At 53.7% G+C, this 19,069-nt stretch overlaps 1 protein-coding gene across 3 annotated transcripts; it reads right to left on the bottom strand.

Annotated features, from left to right (window-relative positions):
- Positions 1-14,621: 14,621 nt before the first annotated feature.
- Tmem250 (transmembrane protein 250) lies at positions 14,622-18,421 on the bottom strand. Of its 3 annotated transcripts, none has more exons than XM_052725328.1 (2): positions 18,009-18,373; positions 14,622-16,745 (listed from the first exon to the last, which is right to left on the bottom strand). In XM_052725328.1, the coding sequence occupies exon 2, from the start codon at positions 16,632-16,634 to the stop codon at positions 16,215-16,217; it is 420 nt and encodes a 139-aa protein (XP_052581288.1). In that variant the 5' UTR covers positions 16,635-16,745; positions 18,009-18,373; the 3' UTR covers positions 14,622-16,214. The 3 variants fall into 3 exon arrangements, with proteins under 3 accessions (XP_052581288.1, XP_052581289.1, XP_052581287.1); XM_052725329.1 differs by lacking the exon at positions 18,009-18,373 and adding an exon at positions 17,645-17,981; XM_052725327.1 differs by having other exon boundaries at positions 16,630-16,745; positions 18,009-18,421.
- Positions 18,422-19,069: the final 648 nt, after the last annotated feature.

The raw sequence follows: 19,069 nt of genomic DNA, 5'->3' as shown, positions 1-19,069 counted from the left end.
ATAATTAATATCATGAGTATAATTAATGAATATCATGAGTATAATTAATATCTTGAATGTAATTCATGCCACTAAATTGTGAATTTAAAAATGGTTAAAATTGCAAACACTTTGTTCATTTAAAAAACTAAGGTGGGCCGGGCGGTGGTGGCGCACGCCTTTAATCCCAGCACTTGGGAGGCAGAGCCAGGTGGATCTCTGTGAGTTCAAGGCCAGCCTGGGCTACCAAGTGAGTTCCAGGAAAAGGCGCAAAGCTACACAGAGAAACCCTGTCTCGAAAAACAAAAACAAACAAACAAAAAAAACTAAGGTGGAATGTAATCACCATACATTATATGTGTGTATGAAATTGAAGACAGCAGTGTTCTAAAATAGAAAGTGGTAATGGTGTCATGGGTCTGTGAGGATGCTGGACTAAAGTCTATCAAATTGTGCAAACAGGCAAATTGTATACTATGTGAATTATTTGTCAATAAAGATTTTATAAAAAGTAAAAAGAAAACTCTCCAAAGCCACAGGGGTGGGGCCCTAAGCAGCCACATGATGGAAACCATATCACACAAAACTCTTGTTTTCCCAGGGACTTCTGAGAGTTTAGGAGATCCTACCATAAGGACTGGAATCCCCAGAGGCCTGTGTGGGGGCTCCAGGAGTATATGCAGAGGGAGGTGTGGGTCTGAATGCCCAGGCCTGGGTGAGACCTGCTTCCTTCCATCCAAGACTTACGTTATGGCTGCTTCCTCCACTCATGATGTTACTCGATGGAGACCCACATCCACACCCCCCACCCCCAGCGGCTCTTCCCACCTTCTGCACTATAGCTACTGTTCTATATAGACTTCTGTCACCCATCTCACAATCTAGGAGCAAGCAGCCCACCGCGGTGCTCTGTGTCACTATTCAGTCATGAGTCTGGTCATCTTACAGCCCTCCACCTCCACTTTTGAGCCCAGCATAACCCACTCTCCTCTGCATAAGAGCAGGCCTTCCACCCTCCCAGATCCTCTCTCTCCAAATCCTATCTCAAAGGTCCTGTCTGTTAATATTCTGATCCCGCCCCTTGGCGCCACCCTGTGTCCTGACGTAAAAGTCTCTTTTTAAGGAAAAACTCCACCCATCTCTCTCTCTCTGCCTCTTTATCTCTGTTATAATAAACTCTCCACAAGGATGTAACGTCTAGGCTGTGAATGTCTATCCAGCGCCCTGCTGCCATGCCCTGCATGGAGTGGGTCGCCCGCCAGCCCGCCACTGCATCCGCCCAGCATGCCAGCATGGTTCCCTGCACACGAGGGACACCCTTAGGTGCCCCCCCCCCCCCCCCCGCCTAATAAATCATAACCCTTTCTGCTGGGACCAAATAGCTGACAAGAACATCTTAGAGAGCTGGACATAGTGGTGTGCGCCTTAAATCCCAGAGGCAGAGGCAGGGGAATCTCTGTGAATCTGAGGCTAGCCTGGACTACAGAGTGAGTTCCAGGATAGCCAGAGCTACATAGCAAAGACCCTGTCTCTCAAAAACCAGAAACCTCTGAGGGGAGGAAAAATGTCTTTTCTTTCCCTTACAGGTCAGGGATACCGTCCATCGCGGCAGGGAAGGAAGGCACAGTGGCAGGCAGGAGCCACTTGCTCTCTGCTGGTCAGGAAGCAAACAGGAATGTTGTCCCCTCCTCCGCTCCAACTCCATGCTTGCCCAGCCCCACCCGCCTTGGGAGCTCTAGCCACACTGGGTTTTAGAAGGAATGTTTTCCACCAGTGCCGAGACTGCTCAGGTGCCCCCATGCCTTTGTGCCTGCTGTCCCAAGATCAACTCTGCCTAGCTACCCATCGCCCAATACAACAAAGAGACAAGTAGCTGGGCATGGTCACAAGCATGCCTATAATCTTGGCACTCCGCATGTAGAATCAGGAGAAGCAGAAATTCAAGGTCGTCTTCGGCTACATAGTGAATCCAGGCAAGCCTGGGCTACACTGACCAGTACTCCACCAACTGAGTCGTATCCTTAGCCCTCAAAGTGGCTTACAGATGCCTGTTCCCCCTCTACACGAACCAGTCCTGAGGGCGCCTGGCACTCCCTGTCCCTGCTTGATTTACACATACAGGTACAGGCCCCTTTTGTCCACTGCCTCAGCTCTGGCCGCAGCAGCCCATGGATGTCTGCAACCTGAGAGCCTGAGGCTGTCTGTCTGTCTCCCTGTCCTAGGAACAGCCTGGGGACGTGGGGGGAAGTTCACAGGCTGCTGAGGAATAGATCCCTTTGCCCCTGCCTGAGTTCTGGCACCTCTCACTGCACTAGGTGCCCAGAGTGCCTTGTTAGTAAGGCTAGTCCTTTCCACAGGCCTTTGCCTGAGCGGCTCGGCTGAGAAGGCTGTGGTCCCCAACAGTAACCCCGCCGCCGGAGTTCCCTCAAACTGGCTGCCTTGTAACTCCCAGGCGTGCAAGTGGACAAAAGCTGTTCTCAGCAAGACTGGTCCAGAACATAAAGAGGGGTCTTACTCCACCACCTAGCTGGGGACCCCAGTGGCTCCCTTGCCAGAACACAATCCTGTTGGTCAACTTTGGACACTAGCCCACTTTTATCTTCACTCTGGGCCCAAAACCTGGGTATCCAGCTCACCTGGCATGGTATACAGACTCCTGGTGGCCAAAGGAAGATGCCCTAAGGCCTGAAGTGTGTGGGTGGAGCTTCTCCTACAGAGCCTCCCACAAAGGCTCTTGACCTTTTTTGTTTGTTTTTTAGAGAGAGGGTTTCACTGTCCTGGAACTAGCTCTGTAGCCCAGGCTGGCCTCGAACTCACAGAGATCTGCCTGCGTCTGCCTCCCGAGAGTAGGGATTAAAGGCATGCACCACCACTGCCCTGCCTCTCTTACCCTTTTATCCCTTCCCCTGCCTTGAATCTAGCCTCTTGGCAGTTATCCAGTGAATGGATATAGACCCTGCCCAGGATCCACCCCACACCGAGAGTCACCCTGAGCCTCAGGGCACCTCCATTGGCTGAGATATTGGGGCTTCCAGTACCTTTGAACGTCATTTCTGGGCTCACTACTGAATCCAGTAAGTCAGCCCTGGCTCTGAGGCCAGATACCTATCACTTCTAGGAGGCTTGTGTCCACACCAGGCATTCACCTCTGTGAGAAACAGGAACCGGCTGGCTCAGGAGGCAGGAAGCTGTCGACAGGCCCCAGAGTTCCAGCCCCAGTACTCAAGGGCCCTGTGAATGAGGCAGATCTGCTGGACCCATGTGGGAAGGGCTTCAGGTTCCTATGTTTCTGACTGTCCTGCAGACACAGGTGCTGGGGAAGAGGGTGGCATGTGACTGCTGAGGGGTGTGTATGTGTGTTCCGACTCTGTCTCTCCTGCGTCTGGTGACTTTCTGTCTGGCCTCCACCCACCCCCTAGCCTGGCACCTGCTAACGACATTGTCCTTAGCAGCTACAGGACCTTTGCACCTGTGACTCCTCTGAGGTGGAACATGCTGTCTCCCCACTCTGACTCCTGAACTCTAGTCATCATCTTTCAGACCTGGGGGTGACAGATTGTTGTGTGGCAGTTTCCTTGAGATGGAAACATTCCATCCTTGAGGGGAAACTCCTTAAGCCAGAAGGTGAACAACTCGAAACAGTTTGAGGGAGTCCCGGAGACTGATCAAATTCACTAGGCCCTCTTCCCACCAAGAGCAACCAATAAACACTGCTGAGAGTCACTTGTAGAGAAGCCAGGCTGCAAAGAAGGCTCAAGCCAGACTAGATGCCTGGAAAGGCAGAAACCAGTCAAGCTGCCAGGAAGAGGTTTAGAACAACCAAGTCATTTGGAAGGGACATTCTCGTACTTGCAGGCTGTACAGTGTTCTCCAGGTTCCCAGCTTTTGTGAACTGTCACCCATGCTAGGGTGGGCTTTGGTGCTGTGGCTGTCTTTAGTCATTTCTACTCCTGTAAGTAACCCCAATAAAACTCATGGGTTCACCACGCTAGACTTTGGTGGTATCTGTACTTTGGTCTGTCATGGGCTCCTTATCTGGGGTGAGATGTGTGTGTTGTGTCTCCCCAAGGAAAAATCTTGTCACACAACACAGATCCTCAGGGAAAGTGTCCTCAGTACCCCAGCCAATGCTCAGCAGCAGCAGTCTCCTTCTTGGGACTAAAGGGCCTAGAGCTGCCACTTACTAAAGGAACAAAATCTACTCAAGTTCCTTGACTGTGGGACTTAGATTCTGAGTCCAGAATAAAGATGATGGCCTGGATTTCTGCAGACCAGGGCCTTCCTTGCCATTGGGAAGAGATGATGGGCACCACAGAATGAAGCTATAAAAAAACACCGGGCAGTGGTGGTGCAAGCCTTTAATCTCAGCACTCGGGAGGCAGAGCCAGGCGGATCTCTGTGAGTTTGAGACCAGCCTGGTCTACAGAGTGAGATCCAGGACAGGCACCAAAACTACACAGAGAAACCCTGTATCGGAAAAAAAAAAAAAAAAAAAAAAAAAAACCAGGACTTCTGTGAGGAACTGTTTCTAGTCTTCTGTCCCAGGAGGGAAGATAGACCCATGAATGGAGTATATCAGGGGTTGAGGGTACAGTGTTCACATTGGTATAGTGCTTGCCGAACATACACAAACCTCTGGATTCTATCCTCAGTACCGCATAAACCAGGTATGGCACACACCTGCAATACCACCACTTGGGAGGTGGAGACACTAGGACCAGGAGTTCAATGTCATCCTCAGCTTCATAGTGAGTTCAAGGCCAACCTGGGCCACATGAAACAGGTGTCATGCCATACACAGGGTGACACTTCATCTCACTCTCATTGCAGCAGCTAAAATGGAAAAAAGGCAGCAACCGAGAAGTCAGGGCTGATAAGATGTGGAGAATTTAGACGCCTGTGGGTAGCTGGGGAAACGTGGCCAGGCAGGCTTGAGAAATCACATGGCTGGAGAGATGGCTCAATGGTTAAGAACAATTGCCATTCTCTCGAGAGACTTGGATTTAGTTCCCAGCACCCACGTGGTAACTCACAACCATCCTTAATGCCAGCTGTGGCTCTAATACTCTCTTCTGGCCTCTGTGAGCACTGTGTGCACATGATGCACACACATACACACTGGGGAATCACTTGTACACATAAAGTAAAAATGAAAAGAAAAGCAAAGCTGGGTGGTGGTGGTGCACACCTTTTATCCCAGCACTCAGGAGGCAGAGACAGTTGAGTCTCTGTAAATTCCAGGCCAACCTAGTCTACAGAGTGAGTTCCAGGACAGCCAGAGCTGTTAACCCAGAGAAACCCTGTCTTGAAAAACCAAAAAAAAGAAAAGAAAAGGAAGTTCCCTGGCGGACTCTCCCCACCTGGGCACAGAGGATGACCCTGTAACACAGCAGCCCTTCCTCTGAGTGAGGATGGATAGCAGTGGCAGAGAGCTTACCTACCATGTGTAAGGCCCCGGAGTCTATCTCCAGCACCACAAATATAAATAACTAGATAAGACAATTTAAAATGAATAAATGAAGGCAGGTGCCAATGAGATTACTTGCACACTCGTGTATATGTATCGGCACACCACCAACAGTGGAAACAGCAGCAGTGAGAGGCAGTGGGTAAGCGCCAAGGGGTCCCTCCACATGACAGCCTCAGCCAGGAGGAGGAGGGCTGCCACTTGCCACCACAGGGATTGACTCTGAGGACTGCATGCTGAGAAGTGAGCCAGTCACAAAAGGTTAGAGCCTGTGCGCCTCCACTCCTGGGAGGTCCCCAGAGTCCTCAGATCCATGGAGACAAAAGGAAGAGGCTGGTGTGAGGGGAGGAGAGGGCAGCCAGGGTTTGAATGGAGACAGTTTCCACAGGAGTGGGATCTGGTGACAGCTGGCCAGCAATGGAACTTAGCTTAACACATTGCCCACTCAGAAACCATTGAGATGGTGCCATCTCTGTTGGATTTCACCATCCCCCCAAAAGTGCCCTGCAGACACCTAGAGGGGCAGGAGGGGAGCACTTCCAGCTCCCACTGCAAAGGTGGACCTGGGAGAGAGCACTGATAGGTGCCCTGTGTTGTGGCCTCCCCCAACAAGACAAGCCCTTCCTGCAATGTATGAGCAAGGGTGTTGGAGAGGGCTACTCATGGCAACTGTCCCCTTGTCCCCAGGGCAGAGGTTTCTCCTTGTATCTCTATTTATTTATTTTACTTCTTTTTTTTTTTTTTTTTTTTTTGACAAGGTCTCTGTATGTAACCCTGGCTATTTTGGAACTTGTTTGTAGTTTAGGCTGCCTCAAACCTCAAACTCACGGAGATCCACCAACCTCTGCCTCCCAAGTGCTGGATTAAAGATGTGTGGCATGTCCAGCTTGGTATCTCTTGAATACAGGTTGAAGGATGAACAGGCAGCAGGCAGTCTACCACAAAAGCCACGCACATCCAGCTTTCCTGGATAGCACACACTTCTTTTATCCTGTTAATTCAGCTCTCAGACCAGGGCAGAGTGTTCTTACCTCAGTTCCCTGTCATTGCCTCAGAGAACCAGAGATCTCAGAGTCCCGGAGAAGGTCCTGTCAGAGTCAGCTGGCTTGCGGTTCACCCCAGCCCTGTCCGGGTCCTGTTTCATCTCATTCACTTGGCATCATTCCATGTACCCCTCAGTCCCCGGAAGGCTGAGCCAGGGTAAGCATGACAGGCCTGGTCCCCCGTACTTGCAAGCCTGGAGGCCAAGGGGCCCCTGGCTGCCTAGGAGCCGGCTGCTTGGTGGAGCAGGTGAGTAGCGGAGTCTGTCTACTGCTCACTCTCTTGCTTCTAGAACAACCCTGCTCTGTGGTGGTTTGAATAAGAACGGTCCCCATAGGCTCATATATTTGAATGCTTAGTCATCAGGGAGTGACACTACTTAGAAGGATTAGGAGGTGTGGCCTTGTTGGGGCAGATGTAGCCTGTAGGAGGAAGTGTGTCACTGGGGATAGGCTTTGAGGTGTCAGAAGCTCAAGCCAGGCCCAGTGGCTCTCTTCCCGCTGCCTGCTCATCCAGATGTAGAACTCTCAGTTATTTCTCCAGCAGCATATCTACCTGCATGCCACCATGCTCTCTGCCATGATGACAGCAGAGTAAACCTCTGAAACTGTAAGCAAACCTCAATTTTAAACGCTTTCCTTTATAAGAGTTCTGTGGTCATGGTGTCTCTTCACATCAATAGAACTCTAAGACAGGCTCCGTCCATATACTACGCGTGTGCTTGGCCACCCCCACCCCCGGGCCTGTCATGGAGATGCTCACAGAGTCCCTGTTGAACAAAGAGCAGGACCCGCAGCCTAGCCCAGGTCCTGAAAAGGTGTGACCAGGAGACACAGGTGGGCTCTCATCATCATCGTCCTCGGGGTGTGGATCTTTCTTTGGGCCCGGGATATGTGTGGGCTTCTAGCCAAGAGAGCTTGGATCCCTTCTGCAGGAGAAAACTGGGTGAGTATTTTGGTTTCTTGTCATTGCTGCAGAGCCCGTGACTCCCTCTGCTCAGGAATTAGGGCAGGACGGTTTTGGTTTCTGAATGCTTCCCCTCCATTTAAATTGGATGCTCTAATCTCCTTCCTCTTTTGTCCTAAATTTCCCTCCACTGCTCAATGCAGCTGCTTCACAGCTGTTGCCTCCTGCTCTGGAGAAGCTGAGGGTCGAGCTGGTTGCAGGCACTCATCTCCCAGGAAGGACAACAGAGCCCCAGATATATCCTACCCGGGGAGTATGGCCCTTTAGGGGTCAACTGTACCCTTTGCTGGCCATAGTGGGTAAGAGCTGGACATGTGGTTTGCAGAAAGAAGTCCAGACTGGGTCAGCAGTTAGGCCTAACACAGTCATTCAGAAAGTGAGCACTGAAGGCCTGTCCTGTGCCAGGCCTGGGGACACGAGACAACAATCCATTCATTTGCTTGCTCACTCATTCATTCAACAATTGGCCACTGAGTTCAAGGCCAGTGCTCAGAGCAGGTCTGGCACTCTCTGCAGGGTTACTCCTAGAAGCTCTGGCCCACAGGATTCAGCCTAAGGGTAAGACTCAGGAATGTGTATGTGCCACACAGTTCCTCTGATCCTTCCAGCCTAGCATGGTGCCCTGAGGACTACCAAGAAAAGGTGGGGCCAGCAGGGTGGATCTGAGATCCTATCCAGGCCTCCACAGAGTGGGCTGTAGGCTCTGGGAGAGCCTTTTGCTCACTTAGGATGCTCCAACACTGTTTCTCTTCAGCTGAGCCTGAGAGGAGACGCCGCATAGGGCTGCAGCCCGCAGCCTTGGTCCTGCCTCCTGCTCCCTCTCCTTACTCCACTGGTCCTGGAGCAGACAGTGGCTAAGTGTGGGATAGCATGGGAAGAATACCCGTCTGCCATCTATTTACTGTAGGCCTTGTCTCTGGCAGGACTGTGGGAGCGGGGCAGCCCTCTGGGCTTCTTCTAGCCATCAAAACATCTAGAAGGAGTAGATGTTTGGCAAAACCAAATGAGAAGCAGGATGGTGGGAATGTGCCTGCACACTCACCACTCACACTGAGGCACACCTTTGCAGACACTTGACAGGCACACCCCTGGCTGCTGGTGGGGATGGGAGTGGGGTTGAGGGGTCAGCCTACATTCAGCTGGTACTCCCAGAGATGATGGTGGTCATGGGGTGCCTTGTGTATTACAGAGTCGGGAAAACAGACAGGGTTATCACAGTGCAATTCGAAAAACACACAAATAATTCATGTTATTATGATGTCATAGTGCTGTAAATAATGAATTTTCACTAATGCTGGGCTTCCTCACTCCCAAGGCAGGCAGCGAGGGCAGAGCAAAGCCTGCAACAGCTGGGACTGGGAAAGACACACATAGAGCTTCCATACTAGTCTCTTCTAAGAAACAACCATGTTCCCCACAGAGGCAAGGAGGGAGAGGCCAAGCTGGCTGTGCCCACTGGACAGACCTGGAAGCCCACATCAGCAGGCTGGCCACGGAGAAGAAGGTTCAGGCCCCAACATGCCGCCTGAAGTTACTCGGACTGTCTGGAAGACTAGTTAAGCTGCCTAGCACATCAGGCTGCTTGCTCAGGAATTCTGATGCCGGTCTTCCTGGGGGCGGGGGGCGGGCTCCATCCTTGGCTGCAAACCCCAGTGTGTGAGCACACCAAGTTCACCACTCAACCATAGCACCCACCCCAAAACCTGAGACTGCTTCAACCTGGTCCCCAGGCTGAGGGTGGCCACAGGGCAGGATCCTATCTGCTTGTCCAGAGGGCCAAGGGACCTGCAGGAGTGACAGGGTGCACAGCCACACCCCTGATGGTGCTCTCTCTCTACATCACTACCTACCTGGTAGGTCCCACCTCTTGGTCCCACCACTGGTGCCACTATCAGAAGCCTGGACTTGATTGATCTCTGCATGAATATTCATGCAGCGGCTGGCAGGACTGTCATTAATATTCCAAGAAAGGGGAAAGAATACCTGTCCTCATTTAATGAGTGAGGAGTGAGGTCAGTCTGCAGCGTATGACTACTGTGTCCACCTATGGGCTTCCAAGCTAGACAGGGTGTCCATCCTGCCCCCATTCCCACCCCCACCTCACCCTCTGACAGGTGACCCCTTACAGTTCCTGCCTGCCCTACTGGCCATGCCCTCCTGACCAATCCAGCTCTCTTTCAGCTCCTAACCAGCCTCACCTGACCCTTCTTCCCTCCTCTGTAGCTCCAGTCCAAAGCCCTGGCTCTTTCCCACCCTGCTTGAAATGCTCACCTACACCCATAGCCCCACCGTAATAGGATACCAAAGGCTATGTATCAATTCATCAAGCTTGTCTACAGGCCCCATTTTCTCAAGGAGCTGGCACAGCCCTGCCCCTAGACCTGGTCAGTGATTTCCACAGACTCCCCTGTCCTGCCCAGGGTCCACAGTTAGATATAATTCCAGGTTGCAATAAGACCAGCTACAATCTAGACCTCCAGAGAGGAGGGTATCTGCTCCATCCCAGGAACATTCATCTGTTCCTGCTGATATGGGAGCCCCTGGGGCCCCATTCTCTGTCTTGTGCTGGCTAGTCCTAGCTCAGGATGGGATGCCACCCCCATCCTGGGAGATGGTCACAGTCGGCCCCACCAGAGATGGACAAGAACTCTACCCGAGACCTTGGCTTCTGAGAGACTGGTTGTGTCTTGGGGGTGTGGTGGGGGAGTAGGGGCTGTTTCTTTGGGATGGGATGAGATTTCCCAGGGCTGACAGCACCAGAGGCCTCAAAGCACAGCTCAGCAGCACCACAACCCCATGCCTCCCCGCACTGAGCCCATGGCAACTTCCTAGGGCTGCTCTTCTGCAGGAGACTGGAAAAGCACTGCGGGGGTGGGGGTGGGAAAGCTGGCCAGGCAGGGAGGGGTCACCTGGCAGTCTGTGCCCTTCAGTCCGCCACCCACCCACCCCCAGGCGCAGTGCGGGCCACACAACTCTGCCTGAAGCCCCATGTGACACAGCTGCCAGCCGGCCCGGGCAAGCTGCCTGGCGGGGCGGGGGAGGGGCCCTGGGCCCTGGATCGCTGAATCAGCTGCGCTGGACCATCCCTGCCTGGGCAAGGCTGCTGCTGGGGGGCAGCTCCCTCTTTTGGGAACTGTTGGGGAGGCATGCCAGAATGCTGGGATTTCCGGAAAATCGCTCCTGCTTGCTTCAGTCTGGAACTGTAGCTTCCTGGGAGCTAGTACCTCTAGGGGAGGGAAGGTTTCCTAGGAGGGCCGGGCAGATGGGGACCCTTCTTTCCAAACAAGACCAAAAACGGAGAAGAGAAAGACACCCTGGCTGCTGTGGATCTAGCACGTTTCCGTCCCCACGAATCGCTGACTCAGCATGTGAAGGCGCCGCCGCTGGCTCCCTCCCCCTCACTCGCTGGCAGGGACAGGGCCTTCCCAAGGTCAGGGGACATCAATAACTGTGCAGCTGAGTCTGTGACGGTCCAGGGTTGTACTCTGGGTTGCCCCTGCCATCCTTGCTGAGAAGGGACCATCTGGCTCCCTTCCTCACACCACCCTGGGAAGGTCACAGGTACTGTGTTTGTTTGGGTCTCTGCCCGGGACTGCAGAAACTGCTACTTGGTACAGGAGCAGTGAATGGGAGCCACTAGTCCATCCCAAACCTGGGGCCCTGCAGCACCTGGCTTCTTATTTCTAGAAATTCCCCAGCCGCAGTACCCTTCTTGTCGTCACTCGCCCTCTGCTGGCTCCTTGGCTCTGATCCCCAGGATTGTAGGTAACACACAGTGACCCCCTTCCCTGCACCTCACATGGGCTAGAAAGAACCTGAGTCATGGGTAGACAGAATTAGCTTCAGCCTTTTCCTCTGTACCCCTCATACCTGGCTGAGCTTTCCTGCTCACCTCCACTCCTTCTTCCTTGGCCCTGGCTCCCAACCATCCTGCCCAGGGACCAGCCCCCAGGTCTTCATGGGCACAGTCTCCTCTGCCTTGGATGCCCCTTTCTTGTTGGTGTGGTCCAATCAGGTATTCCCACCCTCCAGAAGACCCAGAACCCAGCTCTTGGCTCTCAGATTAACATCTGACCATCTGTCACTGCTGCCCAAGTACTCTCACTGGGTCCCCTGAGCCAGCTCTAGGCTGGGCAGCTCTGCCAACCTCGGGACAGTTCTAGCAGGTGGCTGGATTCCTGTTCTTCACTCCTCTCCCACCACCCACTGGGTAGCAGGTATCCCTTGCCCACCCTTCCTCACAAGGCCAGCCTGAAAGCTGTCCCCATTGACTTTTCGACCTCGTGCAGCATGGGCCCAGGGTGGCAGCAGCTAACCAGATGGGTGACTTTATCAGTGTTGATCCTGTTTGATATCCAGCCACTGAGGACTTCTGTGGGCAGGTACATCCTATCTGGGGCCAGGTCTGGCCCCCTCATCACTTCCCCTGTCCTTGACTCCTCCTGCCCCGTCCTCCAGCAGGCAGGTCATTCCCATGTTTATACTCTGATGTGCTGCCTTAATAAACAAACTAGTCTGCTGAAACACAGGCATTTTAGCAGAATGCGCAGGCCTGGGGAGTAGTCCTAAGTGTGCACTTTGCAGAGGCACAGTTACTACTAGTTTCTTGGGCTATGCCCAATGGATGGCTTCAAAATGCTGCCTTGTCCAGGACCTGGCTTACATGTCTGTCACTAAGAGCAATCACCAGTCTTCCTCAGACAGGCTGCAGCCCCAGATATAGCTCAAAATGTCACCTAGGGCCTCAAGGCCAACACACTCAAAAACAGTGCTAATGTCCAGGTAATGTGGCCCACAGGCCCAGTCCTGCTGATCAGGGAAGCCAGGAGTTATTTCATAACCCCCAAGTCCCAGAAAGGCTCTCGGCTATTAAGAGGGGCTGGCTCAACCAGGCTTTTCCAAGGCCTTGTGGCACCCTAGGAAGCCATGGCTTCCAGAGCCTGGAGCAGGTCAATATCCTTATTGCCCCAAGCACTGGCCCTCAGCTCCTGGGTCTGAGTGGCTGTTCTCGGTAGCTGTGTTCCCTGTGCTCAGTGGCCTCAGCCTAGTGGCCCCACAGGACAGCAAGGGCAGCATCTACTCAAACAAGGCATTTCAACTTCTTGTTCTTCCCAGCAAAGAGACAAGGAGGAACACTCCAGGGCTTTAGGTGAGACTAAGTGGAAGCCACTTGCCATTACATGTTCAGCTCTGGGTTCCATCCCCAGCCCTGTAAAACTAACCAGTCAGCCAACCACTCCAGATCCACAGAAAACAAAGCAGGCCCAGGGAAGTTCCTGGAAAATGTGTGTTGTCCCCTCTGGTGCGATGAGTAGCTTGGAAGGGTGCTGTCACTGCACAACTACCTTTACCATGCCTATCTGCTACTGAGCCCAGCTTTGGATTCTTGGATAAGTGTGCCAGGGCAGCCATCCCAGAACTATCCCTCAGCATGGCTTTACCTGGGCCAGAAGCCCCATCCATACTAAGCCCCAGCCCTGGCCTGTGAAGCTAATCTCCCCCTCCTCAGGTCCTGAGCTGTCCGGGACAAAGGATTTGCAATTTACTCATATCAAAAAACTAAAACTTGCCAGGTGTGGTGGCACGTGTCCTTAATCCCAGCTCTTGGGAGGTAGAGGCAGGTGGATCTCTGAGTTGGGAGTGAGTTCCAGGACAGCCAGGGCTGTTTCACAGAGAAACCTTGTCTTGAAGAAACACACACACACACACACACACACACACACACACACACACACACACACACACACTTGGGTGGGGCTTGCTGTCCTACTCCTTTAATCCCAGCACTCAGGAGGCAGAGGCAGGTGGATCTCTATGAATCCGAGGCCAGCCTGGGCTACACAACCCAGGCACATAGTGAGACAATCCTTCCTCCCTTTTTGGTTTTTGAGACAGGGATTCTCTGTGTAACAGCCCTTGCTGTTCTGGTACTCACTTTGCAGACCAATTCACAGACATCTGCCTGCCTCTGCCTCCCAAGTGCTGGAATTAAAGGTGTGTGCCACCACTGCCTTGAGACCCTATCTCAAAAACAAAACAAAACAAGTCCTCCAAACAAATTTAAGTCTGGAGGGATGGCCATTAATTAAGAGTACTGACTTCTTCTAGAGGTGCTGGGTTTGTTCCCAGCACCACATGGTGGTTCACAACCAATCAGTTCCAGAGTGATCTATTGCCCTCTTCAGGCTTCTGCTGGCACCAGGTAACACATGGTACACATACATGCACGCAGGAAGAACATCTATAGATACAAAACAAAAATAAACAATCTTTTAAAAAAACACACACACAAACCAACCCAACATGCCTCAAGCTGGATATGGTGACTCATGCCTATAATCACAGTACTTGGGAGTTTGGGGCCAGCCTGTATAAGTTAGTGAGACCTTACCCCCTACTTCAAATTCCCTAGTAACGGCTAGAGAGGTGGTTCAACAGTTAAGAGCACTGGCTGCTCTTCCAGAGTACCCCATTTTGATCTCCAGAACTTATATGGTGGCTCACAACCGTCTAACCCCAGTCCCACAGACTCCAATACTTTCTTCTGGCCTCCATGAGTACCAGGCATGCAAGTGGCACACAGACATACATGCAAGCCATATAACATACATGCCTTTAATCCCAGCACTCGGGAAGCAAAGGCAGGTGGATCTCTGGGAGTTTGAGGCCAGCCTGGTCTACAGAGTGAGATCCAGGAAAGGCACAAAGCTACACAGAGAAACCCAGTCTCAAAAAAAAAAAAAGAAAGAAAGAAAGAAAGAAAGAAAGAAAATCCCCAATAACACATCTCACAACCACAGCTAAAAGAGAAAACTTGGTTTCCTGCTCCTCCCAGCATCTAGACATTGCACCTCCAAGTGTGCATGGTATCCACAGGCTTTCCTGTCCTTTCTGAAAAGCACCAGAAATCCAGCCCTCACTTTTATTGACCAACTCAACTCTAGGCTCTCAGCAGGCCACCTGACACTGTTTTGAAAATTCCACACTTAACACTAAAATCAGACACTTTCAAAACTCAATCCTGCAGGGAATGGTTTCTATGACATCCTAGACTACATCCTTTGACAAGGCAAAGATTTCTGGCTTAACAGCGATCGCAGTGCTGGCTCGGAGCACTTGTCTAACACGCATGAGGCCCCAGCACAGCAAAACTTAATCACTCCATCAACACATTAAAAAAATAGGTTTAATGCAGGTGATTCATCTCATAAAGAATTTAACAGGCACTCAGAACACTGGGCAGCTGGGTGTGCAGTGGGTGACAAGGTCCTGTCATCTTCTCCCACCACCAGCCCTCCGACACACCCACCACCACCCAGCAAATGGGGCTTCAGGCCGCTCTGAGGAACATGAGCTAATTAACAAAGAACAAAGCTGCTTTGGGGGAAGAGTGTCATTTAGTGCAAACAATTCTCTGCAGCAAGCAAGCAGCGGGGTCCACTGGGAAGGTACCTCACCTGCTGTCCTGGGAGGTGGACAGACTTCCTCCGTGAGCTTTCCCGATAGACCAATGGGCACAGCTGGCTAAAAAGTTAATAAGCTGGGACAGTCCTGCAGCTTTGCTTTCCCTGTTTGGGTTTCTTCAGGTTTCTCTTCAGTGGAACACAACTGGCTTTCCTGGCAAGGTGGGGTCAAAGGGGCCACTCCCATGCCCAGGGTGTGGGGTGACAGTTGGGGTGAAGCATGTGTTGGCAGATCTGCTCAGTGTCCTGCCCCTGCGGTTACTACTCAAAGCACTTCACTTAGCACCCAGGCCCTTGACACCAGTGAGAGCCACCACCCACTCCTGACAGAGGCCAAAGGTGGTCGGGTACTCCATTTTTTATCTCACAAACCAGGTCTAACAGCCATGTGGGTAAGGTGCAGCTAGCCCACCCAGGCTGCCCACTGGGGCTGGTAAATACCACTGAGGAGGTACAATCTGTTTGCTCCTGCTCTCCACAGGATTAGCCAAGACTTTGGGAGGCTGCTGGAGGCTTCCATCCCTCAGAGAGTCAAGGCTCCTCCCAGTGCTAAGTGGAAGTGGCTTCCTAGGTTCCTTAAGTTTGCAGAGCTCCAGCATGGCCTGAAACACAGACCTGCCCAGAGGATGGACCAGGCCCTGCTCTGGAGTCCAAACCTTGGTGTCTGTGCTCCCTTGCATCAGGACCAGCCAGTGCCATATATGTGTCCTGCTAGACCGCACCTATGCAAACCAAGGTGACCCTGAGGCCTGACTTGGGTTCAAGATGGACACGGTCGCTTGGTGACAGCAGTGAGTGGCCCATGGGCTTAGGATTCAAGCAGCTCAGAAGGGGTGCAACTAGTGGCAGTGGGGTGTCTGCCTGTATAGCCAGATTGGGTCCCTGAGGCTAGAGCCAGGAACAGGGCACATAAAGGGGCCGTGCAGCCCAGAGGCACCCCTTGTGTGTCCCACTGGTTGGGCCTGACGTTGGTGAGAACGTCACGCAGAAGGTCTCAAGGTGCAGAAAGGACAGATGGGCCACCCACTGGACGACCTGAAAATGTACAGGCAACCAGAGGCAAGAGGCTAAGAGGGAATGTCACATCTGGGGAGGTGCACAGGAAGGACAGCGCAGAAGCCAACAGGGAGACTGGTGTCCCCATCACAGAGCAGTCTCAGCCCTCTTCTCTCCTCAGTGGGAGTGTGTGCTTCAGGCCTTACCTTTGGGATGGGGCAAAAAAGGCCCCTACCAAGCCCCACCCTTCAAGGCAAGAAACTTGATACAGCACAATCAAGAACCCCATGGAGGTTGGGTCCTCACATGTCCACAAAGACCATGAAGCACCAGCCCAGACCCCCAACTAGCAGCATGGTCACATGGATGCCGTAGATGAGCAGCTCGTTCATGAGACGGAAGTCCACGCGCCTGCGCCCCAGCAGCAGCAGCAGCACCGACAGCTTGAGCTGGAAGCGCAGCAGCACACGCACACCCAGGTACTGCAGGCAGAAGAGCGCGGCCAGGGCGCCCCAAAGGGCCGCGGTGAAGAGGCTGCAGCTGAAGTAGAGCAGGAAGCGGATAAAGCCGTAGAGCCAGCGGGTCTTGACATACACATCGAAGTTGTTGTACTTGGTGCGAGCCAGGTGAGAGGTTCTCACCGGCCCACAGGCTGCATGCAGGCAGGTGGTGTGCGGGCCGTGGAAGGAGCGCACCCGCCGCGGGATGGGCATGACCGGCATTGGGCCCAGGCGGCAGTGCTATTTTGCAGTGGTAGTGCAGCGTCCAGATGGCTAGCATAGGTGTCATCAGCACCTAGGAGCCCTCAGCTGAGCCTTGGGGGAGGTGTTGGCCTGCAGGGAGAAGTACAAGGAGAGTGCCAAGTCAGACTTCAGCAAGGGTATGTCTGGAAATCAGTTGCCCCCTGAGATTGTCCCCATAATCTCTTCACAAACCCACGACCTGTACAAAGCAAAAGTACCATTCTGTCTCTCAGTGCTGGGGAAGGGGAGCGACAGTAATTATGCCCCTCTCTTAGCAGCTGCCAAGGGAGGGCCCCCTCTAAGGGCCATCCATGATAGAATGGGACAGTAGTCTAGCCAAGCCCACTCCTTATAGCTTCTTGAAGACTCCATGCACTACACTACTGGTTGCATTCCTCGGGCCCATTTCTCTCTAGTACTTCTATGGTGACTGATCTAGTAACAAGTTCCTTCAAGGACACGCCATACAGAACCACAGCAGGACTGAGATGATGATAGGGTGTCCACATTGCCAGACCCTCAGGTCACCTGCTGGACCTGAACTCTGGCATTATTTTGGCAGGTTACTACACCTCCCACTGCTTTTGCTCTGTAAATGGAGGCAACAAGACCTCTTTCCCGGGGTCTGCCTGTACACGGAAGCATTGCTGGCTTGTCTAGGCTGGGCATAGCGCCAGAGTACTCCAAACTGGTCCACAAAGAGAGGGGAAATGGCATGTGGTTCCTTGTTTCACCGAGCAAATGTCATTGGCAGCTGCCTATGTTAATTTGTGGGTGGAAAAAAAAATAAAGTTCAGACTATACGACATTAGAGATTAAATGTTGGTAACAGGACAGGGAAACATCGCCAACAGGCTTTTGCGAGTTCGACTCCAGGCCAGCTTCCTTCACCGCCGCACGTCCTGAGCAAATGGCCGCCAGTGCAGCTGTGGCCGAGGCTCAGTGGGAAGAAACCTGTCCCGAGCCCGGGAGCTTTAGCTATGTTTTACCCAGTTAGACAGGGAAATGGCCCTCATTCGGCTGTGTCACTGGACACCTCGCAGTACGGGTTTGCATTCTGCAGCAGGTGTACTCGGGTGGAGGTGCGTGCACTCCAGCGCCCCATAGCCCGCCCTTCAGGCGGCCCGGCACCAAGGCACGCATCTCCGCACACGGGACCCCAGAGCAAGAGGCTCCACTCGAGGACCCGCCAACCCGGCGCTGGAGACGCGGCCGTTACAAGCCTTAGGCTACGCGCGACCCCGGCCCTCTGCCCGCGTCCTCTGCAGGCGCCACTTCCGGTGTCGGGGCGCTGTTGCCGTGGAGACGGCCTTTGGGTCCACGGCCGGTCCCCGCCCGTCCTCGGCCGCTCACCCGGTGCCCTCTCCGCGGCGGTGCCGGTGTCCGGAACCATGCGGCAGGCCGACGGCGCTGGGGACCGGGCCCGCGGGCAAGCCTGTGCCCCGGGGTTGCGATGCCGGGGCGGGTTCATGCCGCCGAAGATGGGGTCGCTTCGCGCGGCCCTTCAATTGCCCCCGGCTGGCGCCGGCCCGGAGGGGAGGGCGCGCCCGGGCCGGGCCGGAGGCGTTTGTCCCAGCGTGGGAGCCGTAGCGTCGTCCCTCGGCGGCCACCGTAGCGCGATCCTCACCCCCCTCCGCCTGCGCCGACACCGTGGAGCCTCGCAGCGCCCGCCTCGAGCCCGCGCTGAGCGTCCGGGAACTCGACGTTGTCCGAGGGTGCGCGCCCGCGTGTGCGCGCCGCGAGTCGTCCATGACGTCATGGCCCACGGCCGCAGCCGGAGGCAGGACCTGTCCTGCGCAGGCGCAGATGGGTATAGAAGGGAGCGCTGGTCGACTCGGTGTTAGTGCGCATGCGCAACAGTGGGCGGGGCTTCCTCGCCCTGGTGTGAGCTAGGTGTCTCCTATCGCGTGATGCTGCGGAGCTTAGTTCTCCTGTGTGCCAACGGGAGCTGCTAGGCATCCCGAGAGCAGAGACGGTTGCAGATGAGGCAGGCGATCGTGGGTTTTAGGGATCCCCTCTGTGGAGCAGAGGGGTCCTGGAAGCTCCAGAAAAAAGAGTGAGGCTGGTGTACCACCGGCCTAAATGACCTTGCCTGGTTCCTACAAGTAGGTGTCAAGAGTCTGAGCTAAAAGTCGATGTGGTGTGCTCTTGGTGTTAGGGTGTGAAGGGAAGCATCATCCCATGGAGACCAAAAAGTGGCTGGTCCTTCAGGGTTGTCCCGCGTTGACCCTCCTGCTTACCAGATGTAGGCTCCCCGGGGATGGAAAATGAACCTAAGTCAGGCGGTTCTTGGGTGCAGCGCAGGCCCTTTACAGGAAGGGGAACGACAGCTAAGAATCGGCTTGGGGCGGGTCACAAGACAGATTTGCACTGCACAGGGGACACTTGGGGGCCCCAGCCCACTCGGGACAAGA

Source organism: Peromyscus californicus, unplaced genomic scaffold, assembly GCF_007827085.1.
Source record: "Peromyscus californicus insignis strain IS unplaced genomic scaffold, ASM782708v3 Scaffold_7__1_contigs__length_154581171, whole genome shotgun sequence".
NCBI lineage: Eukaryota > Metazoa > Chordata > Mammalia > Rodentia > Cricetidae > Peromyscus > Peromyscus californicus.
Note: the sequence above shows the minus strand (reverse complement) of the source record. Positions and strands in the feature narration are given on the sequence as shown.

What these genes read in the sequence shown, in the direction of transcription:
- Tmem250 (XM_052725327.1), bottom strand. Translation starts at nt 18,406, where the DNA reads ATGGACGACTCGCGGCGCGCACACGCGGGCGCGCACCCTCGGACAACG. An exon ending in CGCCGCGGAGAGGGCACCGG is followed by an intron (nt 16,746 to 18,008) that starts GTGAGCGGCCGA and finishes TTCTCCCTGCAG; the next exon opens with GCCAACACCTCCCCCAAGGC.